This window comes from Elaeis guineensis, chromosome 9 (assembly GCF_000442705.2).
Source record: "Elaeis guineensis isolate ETL-2024a chromosome 9, EG11, whole genome shotgun sequence".
NCBI lineage: Eukaryota > Viridiplantae > Streptophyta > Magnoliopsida > Arecales > Arecaceae > Elaeis > Elaeis guineensis.
Genome location: NC_026001.2, coordinates 4,322,361 through 4,341,079, shown reverse-complemented (window position 1 = coordinate 4,341,079; position 18,719 = coordinate 4,322,361). Strand labels below are relative to the sequence as shown.

Sequence of the window (18,719 nt, the reverse complement as noted above, 5' to 3'; positions counted from 1 at the left end):
CGCCAGATATCTTCTCTAGACTTTAGATTGGATTTTGGCCTTCCTCTCCTCTGTTGAGATAGGTTAAATCAATATCTTTTCTGATGGTCGGCGATGACGGTGATACGAGAGAGGTCTCTCATTTTTAAAATTTAAATTTTAAAATTTGAATGTTAGTATTTTCATTTATAAGGAAGAATTTGAATTTTAAATATTGATGAAATACTAAAAAAAATTTAAAATTTAAAATTTATTAGGAAATACGTCTCAAGAAGATCCTCGTGGAGGGTCCTGAAGATGTTGCACGGTGATAGGATTATTTTGGAAGAGAAGAAGAGGACGAGAGGATATTACTATTTGACGAAGAGCCCAGTGCGAGGTGGAGTTTCAGGAGGCAGGAGAAATCCAGAGCGAGGTGGAGCTCCAGGTGGAGGTGGATCAGGCACTAGATGGGAGACTCAGGAGGATGAGAGGCGATGTCGCAGGATAAGATTTCTATTGTCGCAAGAGACTTTCCCAAGCAGATCTTTGGTTAGAGTGACACAGTCCATGATGGAGATGGGATCGAGTGGCCTGGCTCCACTCCCACATTTGTCGATTCATGAGACAGCAAGCATGCCCCAGGGCATTGAGATGAGACGGATCACAGACTTTTAAAGATAGATGGAGGCCAAATATTGAGTCGAGATAGAAATTGTTAAAAAATATACCTCCACATTGATTCCATAGCGAGGTCCAGGATGAAAAACTGAGTCCAACGAGCCTAAGAACAGCCCAATCGGAGTCCAAATGGAGAAGATACGTGCAAAAGAAGATTGAAACAGGTGGTACTGTGCACGAGGCAGCGGCGGGCTGGCTGGGACCGACGAAGCGCCGCCGGGCCCGATGGAGACGCTCGTGGCCCAGCGCCCAGGCAGGCCCAGCGATGGAAAAAGAGCGGTCGGCCCAGCACTCGCGGGTGCCCAGGCCAGTGTCCCCGTGCAGTCCATTGTGGACTGTGAGGCACTGGCGGTCCATAGGACTGGCGTGGACCGAACATGCGGTCCACACGTGATTTAGGCTATTTTTTGTGCGATCGGAGGGTCCAAATCGGAGTTGATCATGATCAAATGGCCGAAGATGAATCCGAGCGTGATCAGAGGATATTTTGTACGATCGGATGGCTCTGATGCGAGCCAGTCATAATTGGACAGCCACGGATGGTTCTAAGCTTGATTGGAACTCTGTTTTCTACTGAAACAATAATTTTTTTATTTTAGAGCCTATATAGCTCTGATTGATGAATCATTTGTTGCGTTAGAGAGCTGGTGATGTCCTGGAGTTGCAGAAAGGTTTCAACAGAGGTTTTAGAGAGCTTTTGTGAGGTTTGGGGCTTTTTCTTGAGAGGCTATTGTATAAAGGTTGAGTGATGAGTTTCTCTTGTATTGATTTTATTTTATTCTCTCATAATAAAGCTTGCACATCCTGTAGAGGTAGGCTTGAGGCCGATCCACGTATTTGTATTATGTTTTTTATCTTATTTTTTCTTTTTTCTTCTTGCTGCATCGTATAGTATTGGATTCTGATGGCACAACAAATATCAGTGTTTTAGATGGATTTTTCTTCTCTTTCTATTAAAAAAAGAAAAAAATCCCAACCCCCTCTGCCCTTTTCGTTTTGCATCATTTTCCCCCTTTTTTTTTATTTCTTCCTCTTTCTTCTCTCTCCCTCATCTTGAGTGCATTCTTATGCCTCTGTTGCTTATCCTGGAGCTTCCTATCATCGTGGAGATTTCCGTGCTTGCTTTCTCTTTTGTGGTTGCTGTTTTGTGGATTGACCAACCATTGGTTCAATGCCGTGGCGTGCTGTAATGAGTGTGACCGCCGAATCCGACCAGCATCTAAGATTGTAGATTTTTATCTTTGGTAGACTCACATGGCGGACTTCATGGATTGACGCGGCTGGTCCAATAAATGTCGTGACGTGCCATGATGTGCAGATGTGAACACTTGACCGCCAAGAACCATCTAAGATTCTGAATTGTTTCTATTATTTTGTTTGTAAGCGTTAAGAAGCGCGTGAGATTCAACGAAGTTTGTTGGTTATTGCTTGGGAAAGGCATGTTTACTAGTTATACGTAGTCTTTATGAGTCCCTGCCCTCTCTGTTCTTCATCATTTTCCCCCTCTTTCATTTCTTCCTCTTTCTTCTCTCTCCATCATCTTCAGTGTATTCTTAGGTCTCTATCAACGTGGAGCCCTCTGCGCTTGCTTTCTTTCTGTTTTGTGGTTGCTATTTTGTGGATTGACCAAATACTGGTCCCATGCTTTGGCGTGCTATGGTAAGTGTGACCATCGATCACCATCTAAGATTGTAAATTTTTTTCCTTGGTAGACTCACATGGCGGACTTCATCGATTGATTGAGAATTGGTTCAATGAATGTCGTGGAAAGATGAGAGTGTAGTCCTTCACTGAGGGATATATGATAAGAAGCCATTAGATTTTCTTCGATTTGGATTGACTAAACATCACCTTGTTGGTTATCTACATCTCCTGCATATTGCTTCAACCTCTCGTATCACATTTCTCATGGTAAGTTGGTCGTCTCTTGTACCGAAAAAAGTCTTCCATTGTTGACTTGGCAAAGCAAGTTGGCTATAGCGTCCCCTTCTTTCATTTTCATAGCAACGATAGGATCACAAAGACTACATAGCATCCACATTCTATGTGTGTCTGCATCTAAACAAAAAACTGGTCACGCTTAATGCTGGTCCATCTCGAATTTTTGGATAAGGAAAAATCCTTGGCCGTTCTCAATGCTCTAATCCTGTGGTTTTACAGGCCCGGTTTTCTTGTTTGCAGTTAACTAGCTCGAAAAAATAATCCTTTTCTTGCTTTAGGAGTTGTGCTGGGGAGTTTGAAAATTCAGGGTTCTTACACCTAATCCCTAGTATTTAATCTAAACCAGAAATCCCTTAAACTTGGTGTCTCTGCTAGTCATCTTCCATTTTGGTGGCTGAACTAAGCGGCGCACACCTATCTTATTATTATTTTTTTTCTTTTTTCAAAAAGAAAATCCAACGAGAAGGATTCTCTTATTTCTTTAAAATGGAATAGGTTGCTTGATCTTAACAGCAACCTGTAAGACTCTTGACAGCAGACCTTCCTCTCTTCTGTACATAATCCCTTCTGATAAAGATAATTTTTTTTCACTTGTTATTTCATTGTCCTTTGACAGAAATATATAGATTACAATTGACCAACTATTACAGAAATTCAAATTACATACTATTGTGGTCTAGACTAGCTATGACAAGAATTCAAAATATATGTTCTTGTGGTCTAGGCCAGTTATAATAAGATTTCAAATTTCATGCTAAGTAAGGAGGCCAGCTATTATAGGAGAAGCATTTCAAATTTCATGCTAAGTAGGGAGAGACCAAATATATGATTTGATTCATGCAGAGGTCAAATATAGATCAACTAAATATAGAAGATTATCTGTGCATTGACCACGAATCTTCAGCTTGTCTTGTAAGAATCTGAATCGTGCGGTACCCAAAGGCTTGGTGAGAATATCAGTAAGTTGATCTTGGGTGGAAATGTACTGAATAGATAGTTCATGTCGTGCAACACGTTCACGAACAAAATGAAAATCAATCTCAATATGTTTCGTACGAGCATGAAAAATAGGATTGACCGAGAGATAAGTGGCCCCAATATTGTCGCACCATAGAATTGGAGGACTATGGATACGATGGTCTAGCTCTTGAAATAAAGATTCAAGCCAGATTAGTTCAGCTGATGCATAAGCTAAGGCCTTATATTCAGATTCTGTCGAAGAACGAGCAACTGTCTTCTGTTTGCGAGATGCACAAGAAATGAGGTTGGGGTCAAGAAAAAGTGCATAACCCCCAATGGAGCACCGATCAGTCCCACTACCTGTCCAATCTGCATCAAAAAAGGTTTGAAGAGAGTGAGATGTCGATCGGCTAATCTGTAACCCATAATCAGTTGTTACTTTAAGGTACCATAAGATTTGCTTGACCATAACCCAATGATCAGCACTAGGAGACTGCATAAATTGACATACTTTATTCACTGCAAAAAAAATATCTGGACGTATCAGAGTGACATACTGAAGAGCTCCAATAATAGAGCGATACTATGTGTAGTTTGGATGTGGAGCACTCCCTGAATTAGAAGCTTGTGGTATAGCCATTGGAGTCTGAACAGGTTTATAGTCAACCATACCTGCCTTGGAAAGTAGATCTTTAATGTAGCGGGTTTGAGATAATAACAAACCGGTAAAGTTTCGAATAGCTTCAATTTCTAAGAAAAAATGAAGATCACCAAGATCCTTAATAAAGAATTCTGTAGCCAGCTGATGAAGGAGTAGAAAGACTTAATTGGAGTCACAACTGGTTACCAAAGTATCATCAACATAGATGAGCACATAGATCACATGAGAGATCATCCTCAAAATAAATATTGAAGAATCAGTTTTGCTGGCAACAAACCCCAATCCAAGAAAAAAATTAGAGAGATGATGAAACTAGGCATGGGGTGCTTGTTTTAACCCATATAGAGATTTGTGAAGATGACAAATAAATTTGGATGGTCGCGGTCTTCAAAACCTGACGGTTGAGACATGTAGACTTCTTCTATTAGGTTGCCATGTAGAAATGCATTGTGAACATCTAATTGCCTGATGGACCAACCCTGAGAGATTGCGAGACTTAGAACAGCCTGAATTATGGTAGGCTTGATAACTGGACTGAATGTCTCATTGTTGTCGAGGTCAAGTTATTGGTGAAATCCCATAGCCACTAAGCACGCTTTGTAGCACTCAAGAGAGTCATTAGCCTTTCGCTTGATTCTGTACACCCATTTACACCCAACTAAATTTTGTTGGTGAGATGAACGTGGTATGAGAGACCATGTACCATTGCGAACTAGAGCATTAAATTCTACTGTCATTGCAGCACGCCACTCAGGGTGTTTTGATGCTTGTGTAAAACAAGTAGGTTCCTTGATGAGGATAATGGTGGTGAGGGTAGATGGTTGGTTTGGACATGGTCGAAGCACCATGGGATGGGTATGGATGGTTTGAGTAGGTGGGTCAAAGGAGGGCATGTCTAGCTAGAAATCAGCTAGTGGGAAAGGTGTAGGAAGGGACGATGTTGCTGATAAAGGGTTGCGATAGAAGTCAGTAAGTAACTTGGTTCGAACAGGTGCAGAGTCGTTAATGCTAGAAGGAGGAGATACTACCGATAAAGGAGAATAGAGAATTGGTGGAGGGATGGATGCTAGTGGTGGGGTGGCCTTTTGTAAAGGCTGAAGAAATGTAACACCTCAAGGGGGGAAGAGGGAGATGATTGTGGTGGAGGATTCAATAGGGAGTGAGATTGAAAAGAAAAGGTAGATTCGTCAAAGCGAACATACCTAGCGATATAGGTATGATTTGTTGTCAAATCGAGACATTGATAGGCACTGTGAGAGAAACTGTGGCCGAGAAACATACACGGTTGAGACCGTGTTGCCCAGCTATGCAACCCAAGAGGGGGGGTGAATTGGGTTTTAAAAATTTTAGGCTTAACTAATTACTTGTAAAAAATATATATCAAAAGCTTGATGAATGAGGAGAGAGACTTTAGTTTGAGATTAATTACTTAAAACAAGAATGCAAGGATATAATGGAGAATTAAAGAGAAACAATAAAGCATGCCACAAACACAATGATTTATAGTGGTTCGGTGCCAACCTTGCACCTACATCCACTCCCCAAGCTCCTACTTGGGAATTTCAATCCACTATACTTTGTATTCAACCCGAATACAACCATCGGAAACTCCGACACTAGCTATCCCAAGCTAGTCCACTTGTTTTCCGGGTACAAGCCGACCCAATACACTCCGATTTCAGGTTCGGATCAACCTTTCCTTATTTTGGAAACCCTCCAAAACAAAAATAATTACTCACAAGATAAAATCAGTTTAGAGCACAAATAAGTACAAGAATAGCTCCTTAAGTGAGCGAATATAACAATAAATACGCTTTACTCAAATGAAGAAGCCCCTTTTGGATTTCCTCAAAGTGGATGAGAGATGAAGTAAATGCTTGAGGAGTTGGTGAGCTTGATTGATGGCTTCTTGAAGGCTTTTAAATGAGCTCTTGTATGATGTTGAGTAGTTGGCTTGAAAAATCTTCTCTTGAATGCACTTGAATGCCCTCTTGAATGCTCTTGATTTTCTCTTTTCAAATCACTTGAATGCCTCTTGGATATTTGGATCTCTCTCCTTTTTGTTTTCCACCTTTTGAAACCTTTTATAGCCTTAAGAGACAAGGGAAAACAAACTAGGCAGAAAAAGAGCCGTTAGAGCACAAAAAGCAGCATTAAAAAGCAACCAAATCTGGCCAAAAACTAGCCGTTACAGGCAAATCCCGTCATATGAGTCGACTCATGAGTCGACTCATGCCTCAGGGGTCGACTCATGAGTCGACCTCTGTTGCAAAGTCCAGAGATTGGGTTTCTGGATTTTCTTGGCCCAAAACAGCAGAGGTCGACTCATGAGTCGACTCATGCCTTGTGGGTCGACTCATGAGTCGACTCACAGGTCGTGCCAAGCCAGAAAATCAGCGTGCCATGGCTAATCTTTGCGTGCCAATCAGCTCAAGGTTTCATGAGTTGACTCATGAACTTCAAACCTTCATAACTCCAAAAATATAAGTCCAAAAACCATGAAACTTTCACCAATAGATTACATATCATTTGTTCTACACGATAATGCTATCAAATCAGAGTTTTGATGAAATTACAATTTTGCCCCTGTAGAGCATAAGGTCTTTTTCACATAAAAATTATTTGTATCCCTTCCAACTGTTTTGTAGTCATCAAAATCAATCTAGGAGCAACAATCTCCCCCTTTTTGATGATGACAAAACATTTGAACAAAAGCATTTTTCTGAATCATGAATTTCAACAGATTGTATTTTAGGTGCATATGCTTGAAAAGAGTATGATTCTTTTTGCATGTGATACAAATTGTTGTATGCATCAATGGTTTGTCCATTTGCTTAAAGATTGGAAGATTTGCTCATTGGATTATTGTTTTGGTGTTTGAGCAGAAAATTTGATTTTATTATCAGAGCAAAAAAAATTTTCTCAATTCTCAAAACTAGTCATGTGTGCCAAAGCATATTTAATAGTTGATTTGGAAAGAGTATTAGATCATTAAAGTTTAAGATGTATCAGAGCAAGAGAAATGAAAATCCTGCAATGTATCAGTGTAGGGAAAATAATTTTACAAAGTATCAGAGAAAAATTTTGCAAAGTATCAGAGTAATAAAAACAGTTTTTCAATGTATTAGAGTAAAATTGAGTAATGTATCGGAGTAGTAAAAAAAATGTTAAAGTATTAATTTCTCATAGTTTGTAGTGTTTGCTTTTGATGGATTTCTTTGTGTTTAATTTCTCCCCCTTTTTGACATCATCAAACAAGGTTAAGTCCTTTTTCTGAAGCATTCTTTAATTTCTCCTCTTGTAGGGTTTGCTCCCCCTTAATGAAGCAACTATTAACAGCAATCATAAAATGATAATACCATAAAGAGAAGACAATATTTCACAAAAGAGAATATATAACCAAAGTAAGATAATCATCATTCCAAAGGTAAAGCCATAATTATTTCAGTACATAGATTGTAACATAAAAGGTATCATACAAAGTCAACTAGCTCATGTCAATACATGGCCCCAAAAATACAGATCCTAGAGAGGACTAAACACTAAGACCTAGGATCTAGAAATGATCAATGATCAGAATCATCAGAAATGTGATAAGGAGCAGATGGATCTGGATCTGAGATGCGTCTTCGACCCCGTCTGCCTCTGGCACGAGAGGAAGAACTGGCACGAGCAGGCGAACGAGAGGAACTGGGTGGCTGAGAACGCTGAGAAGCTAGGGACTGAACTGAAAGGGTAAGTCTGATGGAGTCAAGTACAGTCAGTGCCCTGGAGACAGCCTGGAGAAGTGCAGTGAACTGAGTAGTAGCTTGCTCACTTGATCCTCTGATCTCCTTCCTCAGTAACTCATAACCACCCTCAAGAGCTCCTCTGAGTCTGCCGGCCTCTGCAGTGAGATCAGTGACCTCAATCGTAGACTCCTGAGGCTGAGGGTGTGCCAAATCGAAGATCTGCCCCTGTAACTCGAGAACTCTGCCAGTCAATCTCAGAACAGTGTCCTCAAGCTGCTGAATCCTCATGGACTGATCTGCCATCATCTGATATACTGTGGAGATGTGGGGAGTCAAAGTCTGATCAGTAGAAGTAGCCCCTGGTACAAATGAAGTACAGCTCATCTGACTCGACATCAAAGAGACCATACGCTGTGCAATCCGCTCAATCTGATAATCGGACAGTGTGAACTCTGGCGGAGGTGCTCTTCTCTCTGGCTGATGCACAGGTGTGGATATCCTGGTAAACTCAGAAGGGCCAGCCTCTGGATCCGGAAAGAACTGTATATCTGGTGAAGCTGCCCTGAAGTCATGAACAGGAGATGATGGACCTTCTTCTTCTTCAGCTCTGACTCCTGCTGTATCCTCAGCTCTTTCTTTTGCTCTCTCTTCTGCTCTTTCTTCTGTTCTTTCCTCAGCTCCCCTGATCCAACCACCACCACTTTTTGTGAACCCCATTCGATGCAAGGTGTGTAGGTTGAAGGTATCAACATGAGACAGTTTGGTGGGAGCCTCCCCCTCACAACTAACTCCAAACCTCCTGAAAACTCTAGTCAGGGCCATACCATAAGGCAAATGTGCCTTAGATCTGTTCAGAGTCTCTCTCATGGCCTCTATCATAAGTGCTGGGAGGTTTAGGGGGGTTTCTGTGATAATGTGAAACATAATGCATATGTCCCTGCCTGACAGAAGATCGTGCCTACCACTCCTAGGGAAGAAAAGTTTTGTGACCATTTGATGTAAGATTCTCATTTCTATAGGTAAAATCTTGGCCTCTAGTTTATTCAAATTCCCTTGGTAGGTTCCTCCAAGTATAACACTTATACCTTCTTCTTTCACGGGGAGTTCCATGTATGCATAACCTTCACTAGGTAAGTGTAAAATCTCCCCTAAAATGACAGGATCCAGACAGATATCAATCCCTTTCACAGTTGAAGTTACTGACCCATTTCCATAAATAAGATTCTGATAAAACTCCCTAACAAGGTCAACAAAGGTGACTTCTTTGAGTGAACAGTAAAAGCTCCATCCCTGATTTTTGATCTTACTTGCTAAAGAAAATCCCTCACTTTCAAAGAACCGAAAGTCAATGTTTTTTCCGGTTTCTACTTTTCTATCTGAGAGAGGGTTCTTACTGGGGGTTTGAGAAGACTGTGAAGGACCTTGAACTGAAGCTGGAACGGGAGCAGAGGAGGACTGTGCCGCTTGCCTTTTCCTTCTGACACTTTCTTCAAGTTCCCGGACAGACTTTCTCCTTTGGGGAAGTTTCATTTTTGGTGCCATAACCTCTTCAATACCAGGCGAGGAGACTTGAGGAGCAAGTGAGAGAGTGGAGGAAGGATCACAAGAGAGTGATTTTAGGTTTTGGAGGAGAGAATGAGTGGATTTGAGAGGGATGGTGGAGTGCTAGGGCACGCTCCAACCGTGAAGAACAAGGGGAGAGGTCACAAAAGAACCTTTCCCGGAGTGGCTATTTGCGGTGGAGAGGAGGCGGGAGGAGTTCCACTAGCTCAAGCCTTGGAAATGGAGCAAATGGGAGAAGGGAGAATGGATTTCGGAAGGAGGAAGACGAGTGTGAGGGTCGGCTCACGAACAGCAATTCAAAATATAAACCCTTCAGCCCGTTGGAAGTTGCTGGGAATTACAAGTTTGCCATTGAGTCGACTCATGGGGGTCGACTCATGAAGTTCAGAAAATCAGGAAAAATATGAATAAATTCCAGAAAAATTTGAAATTTGGGGAGAAGGAGTTTAGCTCTAAGATGAGTTTTTAGAATGAAAAACTTGAGCTTTTGGGACCAAGAAAGGTGTTGGAAATTGAGCTCTTAGGAAATTTTGACCATAAATCATTGGAATTTGAAAATTAATTCAGGCAAATGGATCAAGAATTCCTAGATTTCTCCTAATTTCACAGAATCTATCTTCACTAAGGGCTTTTGTAAAGATATCAGCTAATTGATTTTCGGTGCAAACATATTCAAGAATTATATTTTTGTTTTGAACATGTTCTCTTATGAAGTGATGTCTTATTTCAATGTATTTGGATCTTGAGTGTTGAATAGGATTTTTAGATAGATTTATGACACTTGTGTTGTCATATCTTATTGGTGTTTCATTAAGTTTAATTCCAAAGTCTTCGAGTTGTTTCTTAATCCACAAGATTTGAGCACAACAACTTCCGGCTGCAATGTATTCGGCCTCAGCCGTAGACAGTGCTACCGAATTTTGTTTCTTGCTAAACCATGAGATTAGGTTAACTCCAAGAAATTGACAAGTTCCACTTGTGCTTTTTCTATCTAGTTTACATCCAGCAAAGTCAGCATCAGAATATCCTAATAAATCTATTTGTGAGTCCTTAGAGTACCATAACCCTAAAGTTTGAGTACCATTTAAGTATCTAAGGATTCTTTTAACAGCATTCAAATGAGATTCTTTAGGATTAGATTGATATCTAGCACATAAACAAACACTAAACATGATATCAGGCCTACTTGCAGTTAAATATAATAATGATCCAATCATACCTCTATAGTATTTTAAGTCTACACATTTACCTTCATCGTCTTTGTCAAGCTTACATGAGGGACTCATTGGTGTGCCAATGGGTTTGGAGTTCTCCATTCCAAATCTTTTGAGTAGTTCCTTGGTGTACTTGCTTTGGATGATGGAGATTCCCTCTTTTGATTGTTTGATCTGGAGTCCGAGGAAGAAGGTGAGTTCTCCCATCATGCTCATCTCGAACTCCCCCTGCATAAGCTTAGCAAAGTCTTGACAAAGGGATTCATTAGTAGACCCAAAAATTATGTCATCAACATAAATTTGTATAACTAACATATCATTTTGATTTCTTTTGATAAAGAGGGTTGTATCTACATTACCTCTTGAAAAACCATTATTTAGTAAAAATTTGCTTAGTCTATCATACCATGCTCTAGGTGCTTGTTTTAATCCATATAAAGCCTTATTTAATTTAAAAACATGATTAGGAAGGGCATGATTTTCAAATCCAGGGGGTTGTTCTACATAAACTTCTTCAGCAATAAATCCATTTAAAAATGTACTTTTAACATCCATTTGAAACAATTTGAATTTCATAAAGCAAGCATATGCAAGTAGAAGTCTAATGGCTTCTAATCTAGCTACTGGTGCAAAGGTTTCATCAAAATCAATCCCTTCTTCTTGATTATATCCTTTAGCAACCAATCTTGCTTTATTTCTAATTACATTACCATGCTCATCTAATTTGTTTCTAAAGACCCATTTTGTGCCAATTATTGAACAGTTTTTAGGTCTTGAAACCAAAGTCCAAATATTATTTCTTTCAAATTGATTAAGTTCCTCTTGCATTGCATTAATCCAATTATGATCTTTTTCAGCTTCTTCAATAGTTTTAGGTTCAAAATGAGATACAAAAGCACAATGATTAAACACATCTCTAAGTGAAGAGCGAGTTTTTACACCATGCATAGGATCACCAATAATTAACTCCTTAGGGTGGTTGTGAACATACCTCCATTCCTTGGGTAGGTCATTTGTACCTTGAGGTTGTTCTTGAATTTCCTCACCTATCTCATCTTGTTTGTCTTCTTGTTCCTTGTCCTCTGGAGTGGCTGAATCTTTCAGAGTGATCTCCTTCATACCTTCTATTAATGGATCTGCATCATCAACACCCTCATTCTTTCTTGAAGGAAGATCGTTAGATTCATCAAAGACAACATAAATGGACTCCTCAACTACTAAAGTTCTTTTATTAAAAACTCTAAAAGCTTTACTAGTAGAGGAGTAACCCAGAAAGATTGCTTCATCTGATTTTGCATCAAATTTACCAAGTCTTTTCTTACCATTATTTAATACAAAACATCGGCAACCAAAAATATGAAAATATGCAATATTTGGTTTTCTTCCTTTCCAAAGTTCATAGGGGGTTCTCTTTAAAAATTGTCTGATCAAAGCACGATTTAAAATGTAACATGCTGTGTTAATAGCTTCCGCCCAAAAATATCTTGGAAGGTTGCTTTCACAAAGCATGGTACGGGCCATTTCTTCTAAGGTTCTGTTTTTCCTTTCAACTACCCCATTTTGTTGGGGTGTTCTAGGAGCAGAGAAGTTATGGCCGATTCCATTCTCATCACAAAATTTTTCAAAGTCTTGATTTTCAAATTCAGTTCCATGGTCACTTCTAATATTTTGAATTGAAGATCCCTTTTCATTAGTGACTTTTCGATGAAATTTAGTGAAAATATGAAAAGTTTCATCTTTGTGTGCCAAAAAAAAAACCCAAGTAAAACGTGAATAATCATCTATTATTACAAAACCATATCGTTTTCCTCCTAGACTTGTGGTTCTAGTTGGTCCAAATAAATCCATATGCAAAAGCTCTAATGGTCTAGAAGTTGAAATAATGTTTTTGGATTTAAATGAAACTTTAGTTTGCTTACCTAGTTGACATGCATCACAAATCCTATCTTTTTCAAAATTCAGTTTAGGCAAGCCATGAACTAATTCTTTCTTAATTAATTTTGAAAGAGAATGCATGCTAATGTGAGCAAGTCTACGATGCCAAAGCCAACTAGTCTCATTAACTTTAGCATTTAAGGATACTAGGCATTGCATGTCTAATTTGGCTAAATCATTTAGATCTACCATATAAATATTGCCATGTCTATGTCCTATAAATTTGATGCCATCATTAATAGGACTAGTCACAATGCAAACAGATGATTCAAAAACTTCTTTATACCCTTTATCATAAAATTGACTAATGCTAAGTAAGTTATGCTTTAAACCTTTAACTAACAAAACATTTTCAATATATTTGGAGGGAGTGATACCAATGTTACCTATCTCGATGATCTTTCCTTTGCCATTATCTCCAAAGGTGACCATCCCTCCATCCTTAGCATCAAGCGTGATGAATTGTGATTCATCACCAGTCATGTGTCTCGAGCATCCACTGTCCAGATACCATTTTCTGTTTTCTCCATGGGATGCTAGACACACCTGCAAACAAATATCAAGTTTTTGTTTTAGGTACCCAAGCTTTCTTGGGTCCTTTTTGGTTAGTCAAGATGGTTCCTTTTGGAACCCATATTTTCTTTACAGTTATGTTTGCACAAGTGTAAGATTTATGTCCTATTCTACCACATTTAAAACAAGTAGTATTGGTAGGCTTGTTACTTGAATAATTTACATAAATATTTTTCAAAAATTTTTATTTCTTTAAGGGGTTATAGTCAAGTCCGGCCTTATCATATACGGCCTTTTGATTTTCAAGAATCATATTTAGTTTGTTTGAACTTAAGGTGAATTTATCTACTATAGGTTTCAGCTTATTAATATCATTCTTTAGGCTTTGGTTCTCTTGAAGCAAAGTGGATTTTTCAATTGAAAGATTTTCTGCTTGTTTTACTAAAGACTGATTTTTCAATTTTAGTTCTTTATTTTTCATTCCTAGTTTCTTCAATTCATCAATTAAATCATTGAAGGCTTCATGCAATTCTTCAAAAGTAAATTCACTAGGGGTTTCAGAAATTACCTCATTATCGTGTGCCATAAGGCACAGGTTGGCTTGTTCTGTTGAGGTCTCCTCATCGGAGCTTGAGTCATCGCTCGCACTCCATGTGGCCATCATTGCCTTCTTTTTGAATTTTTTGGGACCTTTCTTCAATTGTGGACATTCGGATTTGAAATACCCCGGCTTCTTGCACTCATAGCATATAAGGGGTTGATCTTTTTCTTTCTCTTTGCTTTGTTCCCCTTTTGTGAAAGGTCTCTTTCTCATCCCCTGTTTCCTCTTTCTTAGGAACTTCTTGAATCTTCGGGTGATGAGTGTCATTTCTTCATCCTGTTCTTCATCTTCTGTGTCGTCAGTTTCTTCATCAGGAGAGGTTGTGGATTTGAGGGCAATGGTTCTCTTCTTTTTGACTTCATCCTCTTGATGTTGCTTCATGCTAAGCTCGTGAGTCATCAAGGATCCAAGAAGCTCTTCTAGAGGTAGAGTGTTCAAGTCCTTTGCTTCTTGGATAGCAGTCACCTTGGCTTCCCAGGTTCTTGGCAATGACCTGAGAATCTTCCTTACAAGCTCACTGTTAGTATAAGATTTGCCAAGACTCTTCAAACCATTAATTATATCAGTAAAGCGAGTAAACATAGCAGTTATGGACTCATCATGCTCCATTTTAAATAACTCATATTTATGTACAAGCATGTTTATTTTAGACTCCTTTACTTGATTTGTTCCCTCATGGGTTACTTCTAACCTATCCCATATTTCTTTAGCAGATGCACAGGTAGAAATGCGATTAAATTCATTTGCATCAAGTGAACAATAAAGAACATTCATAGCTTTAGCATTTAACTGTGCCAATTTCTTATCAACCTCATCTCATTCTCTTTCGGATTTGGTTGACTCCTCACCATCTATTATCTTGGTGGGTGTGTGTGGACTGTTCACTATGATACTCCACATATCATAGTCTAGTGCTTGTATGAAAATCTTCATCCGAGCTTTCCAATAGGTGTAATTAGACCCATTGAAAAGTGGAGGTCGGTTGGTAGATTGCCCCTCGGCTAGAGAAGTGCCGACGTGGGTTGCCATAGATCTTTGGCTCTTTGATTGTTAGATCAAAGAAGGGCTAGAGCACCGGGCTCTGATACCACTTGTTGCCCAGCTATGCAACCCAAGAGGGGGGGTGAATTGGGTTTTAAAAATTTTAGGCTTAACTAATTACTTGTAAAAAATATATATCAAAAGCTTGATGAATGAGGAGAGAGACTTTAGTTTGAGATTAATTACTTAAAACAAGAATGCAAGGATATAATGGAGAATTAAAGAGAAACAATAAAGCATGCCACAAACACAATGATTTATAGTAGTTCGGTGCCAACCTTGCACCTACATCCACTCTCCAAGCTCCTACTTGGGAATTCCAATCCACTATACTTTGTATTCAACCCGAATACAACCATCGAAAACTCCGACACTAGCTATCCCAAGCTAGTCCACTTGTTTTTTGGGTACAAGCCGATCCAATACACTCCGATTTCAGGTTCGGATCAACCTTTCCTTGTTTTGGAAACCCTCCAAAACAAAAACAATTACTCACAAGATAAAATCAGTTTAGAGTACAAATAAGTACAAGAATAGCTCCTTAAGTGAGCGAATATAACAATAAATACGCTTTACTCAAATGAAGAAGCCCCTTTTGGATTTCCTCAAAGTGGATGAGAGATGAAGTAAATGCTTGAAGAGTTGGTGAGCTTGATTGATGGCTTCTTGAAGGCTTTTAAATGAGCTCTTGTATGATGTTGAGTAGTTGGCTTGAAAAACCTTCTCTTGAATGCACTTGAATGCCCTCTTGAATGCTCTTGATTTTCTCTTTTCAAATCACTTGAATGCCTCTTGGATATTTGGATCTCTCTCCTTTTTATTTTCCACCTTTTGAAACCTTTTATAGCCTTAAGAGACAAGGGAAAACAAACTAGGCAGAAAAAGAGCCGTTAGAGCACAAAAAACAGCATTAAAAAGCAACCAAATCTGGCCAAAAACTAGCCGTTACAGGCAAATCCCGTCATATGAGTCGACTCATGAGTCGACTCATGCCTCAGGGGTCGACTCATGAGTCGACCTCTGTTGCAAAGTCCAGAGATTGGGTTTCTGAATTTTCTTGGCCCAAAACAGCAGAGGTCGACTCATGAGTCGACTCATGCCTTGTGGGTCGACTCATGAGTCGACTCACAGGTCGTGCCAAGCCAGAAAACCAGCGTGCCATGGCTAATCTTTGCGTGCCAATCAGCTCATAGTTTCATGAGTTGACTCATGAGTCGACTCATGAACTTCAAACCTTCATAACTCCAAAAATATAAGTCCAAAAACCATGAAACTTTCACCAATAGATTACATATCATTTGTTCTACACGATGATGCTATCAAATCAGAGTTTTGATGAAATTATGATTTTGCCCCTGTAGAGCATAAGGTCATTTTCACATAAAAATTATTTGTATCCCTTCCAACTATTTTGTAGTCATCAAAATCAATCTAGGAGCAACAGATCGATACTCCATTTTATGGTGATTATAAGGACGAAGATAGGGATAACATAGACATCCAAAAATTTGTAGGAAAGTATAAGATGGGGGTTTGTTGTAAACGACTTCAAAGGGGGACACACCACTAGTTACTTTGGATGGCATTCTATTAATGAGAAAAATAGCTATTTCAAAGGCATAGTACTAGTACAACATGGGCATAGACCCATGAGCAAGAAGAGAGAGGTCGGTCTCCGTAATATAACGGTGATGGCATTCGACAATCCCTTGCTACTCATGTGTGTAAGGAGCAGCCACACGATGGATAATACCAATTTTACTAAAAAAAAATAAGAAGAGAGCGAAACTCCCCTCCCTAGTCAGTTTGAATGGATTTGATAGTGCGAGAGAACTGCCGTTCAACCAAAGCTTGAAATTATAAGAAAGTAGAGGATACATCAGATTTGCACATTAATGGATAAAACCAAATAAATTTGCTTTGATCATCAACAAAAATTACATAATAGTGGTGTCCTAACAAAGACGGGTAGGGGAAGGACCCCAAACAACACTATAAACAAGATCTAAGAGAAACTGACTGGGATGATGGGATGGAGATAAATGCAACTTACTAGACTTGCCTAACTGACACGATGGACAAAGAGGACGAAGATGTATAGATTTGCAAGGAAGATTATTATTTTTCACCATAGAGTAAAGCAAGCGATAATGGGGATTGCCCAAATGGTTGTGCCAGCCATCAAGAGTGGTGCTCTCAGCTACATGAATAGATGCAGACAAAGAAGGGTTGGATCATAGAGTATATAATCCTCCTTTACTCAGATCGGATAACAGTGTGGCCTTGATGGTTTGATCCTTCACAAGAAAATAAGATGGGTAAAATTTAAAGAAGACATTATTATCTTTTGCAAACTGTTATACGAAAAGTAAATTTTTTGAAATAGAGGGGACATGTAAAATGTTAGATAACTGAAAAGAAAGAGAAGAGTGAGGAGAGGAAAGAGAACCATGACCAATGTGTGATATGGGTAGCCCCTTACCATTGCCTACATGCACCTGATCAGAACTAGTATACTCATCTTAGGACGACATAGAATGAATGTCAGGAGTGACATGGTGAGATGCACCTGTATTGGGGTACCAGGTGAGGGCAGTGGAGAGGTGAGGGGTAGGGAGAAGTGGTTGATTAGGATGATGGTAAGATGGATTTGGATTTAGATTTGGATTTGGGTGCGGTGAATATGAGAAATTGGCATTGGATTGTGGAGAGGAGAAGTGCGAGTAGAACTGCTAAGGACGATAAAAGCAGTTTGCGTTAGTGGTTGTTGCGATTGCAAAAGGAACACCATTGAGAATCATGACCATCAGGAGGACCAAAAAGACTACGACCTCGATCAAATCGGCCACGCCCCCCATGACCTCGAGTAAAGCCAGGACCAGTAGAGGACCCAAGGTTACTAGAGGAATGGGGGGATCGCTGAACGGTATTGACGATTGGATTTGTAGAAGGGGCTGGATCAACAATAGATAATTTTCTGAATAACCGCATGCTTTCATAGCTAAGTAAGAGCCCATAAAATTCAGTATAGGTTAGAGGGGTGTGGCGATTGAGAATGCCAGAGACCACATCTTGTAGATCATCACATAGAGCACGCAGCACATGGAGATTAAATTCGGTTGGCTTAAGGGCATTACCAGATGCAGCAAGTTCATCTGCCACAACTTTTGCACGTCAGAGAAGAGAGGTGACAGTTTCATCTGATTTTTGACAAAGATTCTATAACTCTAGATGCAAGGATATAAGTCGAGTAGGAGATGCCGAACCAAAGGCTTCATGAAGAATGCTCCAACACTCAAAGCTGGTCTCTTTGTCAAGGAGAAGAGGAACAAAATCTTCAGATAATGAAGCAACAAGAAGACTGATGAGTTGAGCATCTTATTGTTGCCAGACAGCAGTGGCAACAAGATCAGAGGGTTGTGGGTGAGAGCCATCGAGAAATCCAAACATACCCTGACCCTTTAAAAAAAGAGTGATTTGCTTTCTCCAGATCAGGAAGTTGGACGCATTTAACTTGATAGATAAAAAATATTGTGCCGATGGGAAGGTGAGAGGAGTCATTATGTTAGGTGGAGGAGAAGAAGGAGAGAGACTAGAGGAGGTGGAGATAGATGAACTGATGGCCATGAGAGAGCACCGAAGGAAAGAGAAGAAATGCTCGTTGGAGCTTCAATGCTTTGATACCATGATAAAGATAATTTCTCTTCACTTGTTATTTCATTGTCCTTTGATAGAAATGTATAGATTACAATTGACCAACTATTACAGGAATTCAAATTACATACTATTGTAGTCTAAGCCAGCTATGACAAGAATTCAAAATACATGCTATTGTGGTCTAGGCCAGTTATTACAATATTTCAAATTTCAAGCTAAGTAAGGAGGCCAGCTATTATTGGAGAAGCATTTTAAATTTCATG

The 18,719-nt window shown here is 39.5% G+C and overlaps 1 protein-coding gene across 1 annotated transcript; it reads right to left on the bottom strand.

Moving 5' to 3' along the window:
* Nucleotides 1-13,292: 13,292 nt before the first annotated feature.
* LOC140851646 (uncharacterized) lies at nucleotides 13,293-18,233 on the bottom strand. The gene is made up of 3 exons (XM_073243611.1): nucleotides 18,061-18,233; nucleotides 13,726-14,449; nucleotides 13,293-13,322 (listed from the first exon to the last, which is right to left on the bottom strand). The coding sequence occupies exons 1-3, from the start codon at nucleotides 18,231-18,233 to the stop codon at nucleotides 13,293-13,295; spliced, it is 927 nt and encodes a 308-aa protein (XP_073099712.1).
* Nucleotides 18,234-18,719: the final 486 nt, after the last annotated feature.

Excerpts from the sequence above, each read along its gene's own strand:
- LOC140851646 (XM_073243611.1), bottom strand. The coding sequence starts at position 18,233 with ATGGCTCTCACCCACAACCCTCTGATCTTGTTGCCACTGCTGTCTGGC. Across the intron at positions 14,450-18,060 it reads TTCATGAAGCCTTTGGTTCG|GTTAGAAGTAACCCATGAGG; the intron begins GCATCTCCTACT and ends AATATGGGATAG. Across the intron at positions 13,323-13,725 it reads TTATGGCACACGATAATGAG|GACATAAATCTTACACTTGT; the intron begins GTAATTTCTGAA and ends GTGGTAGAATAG.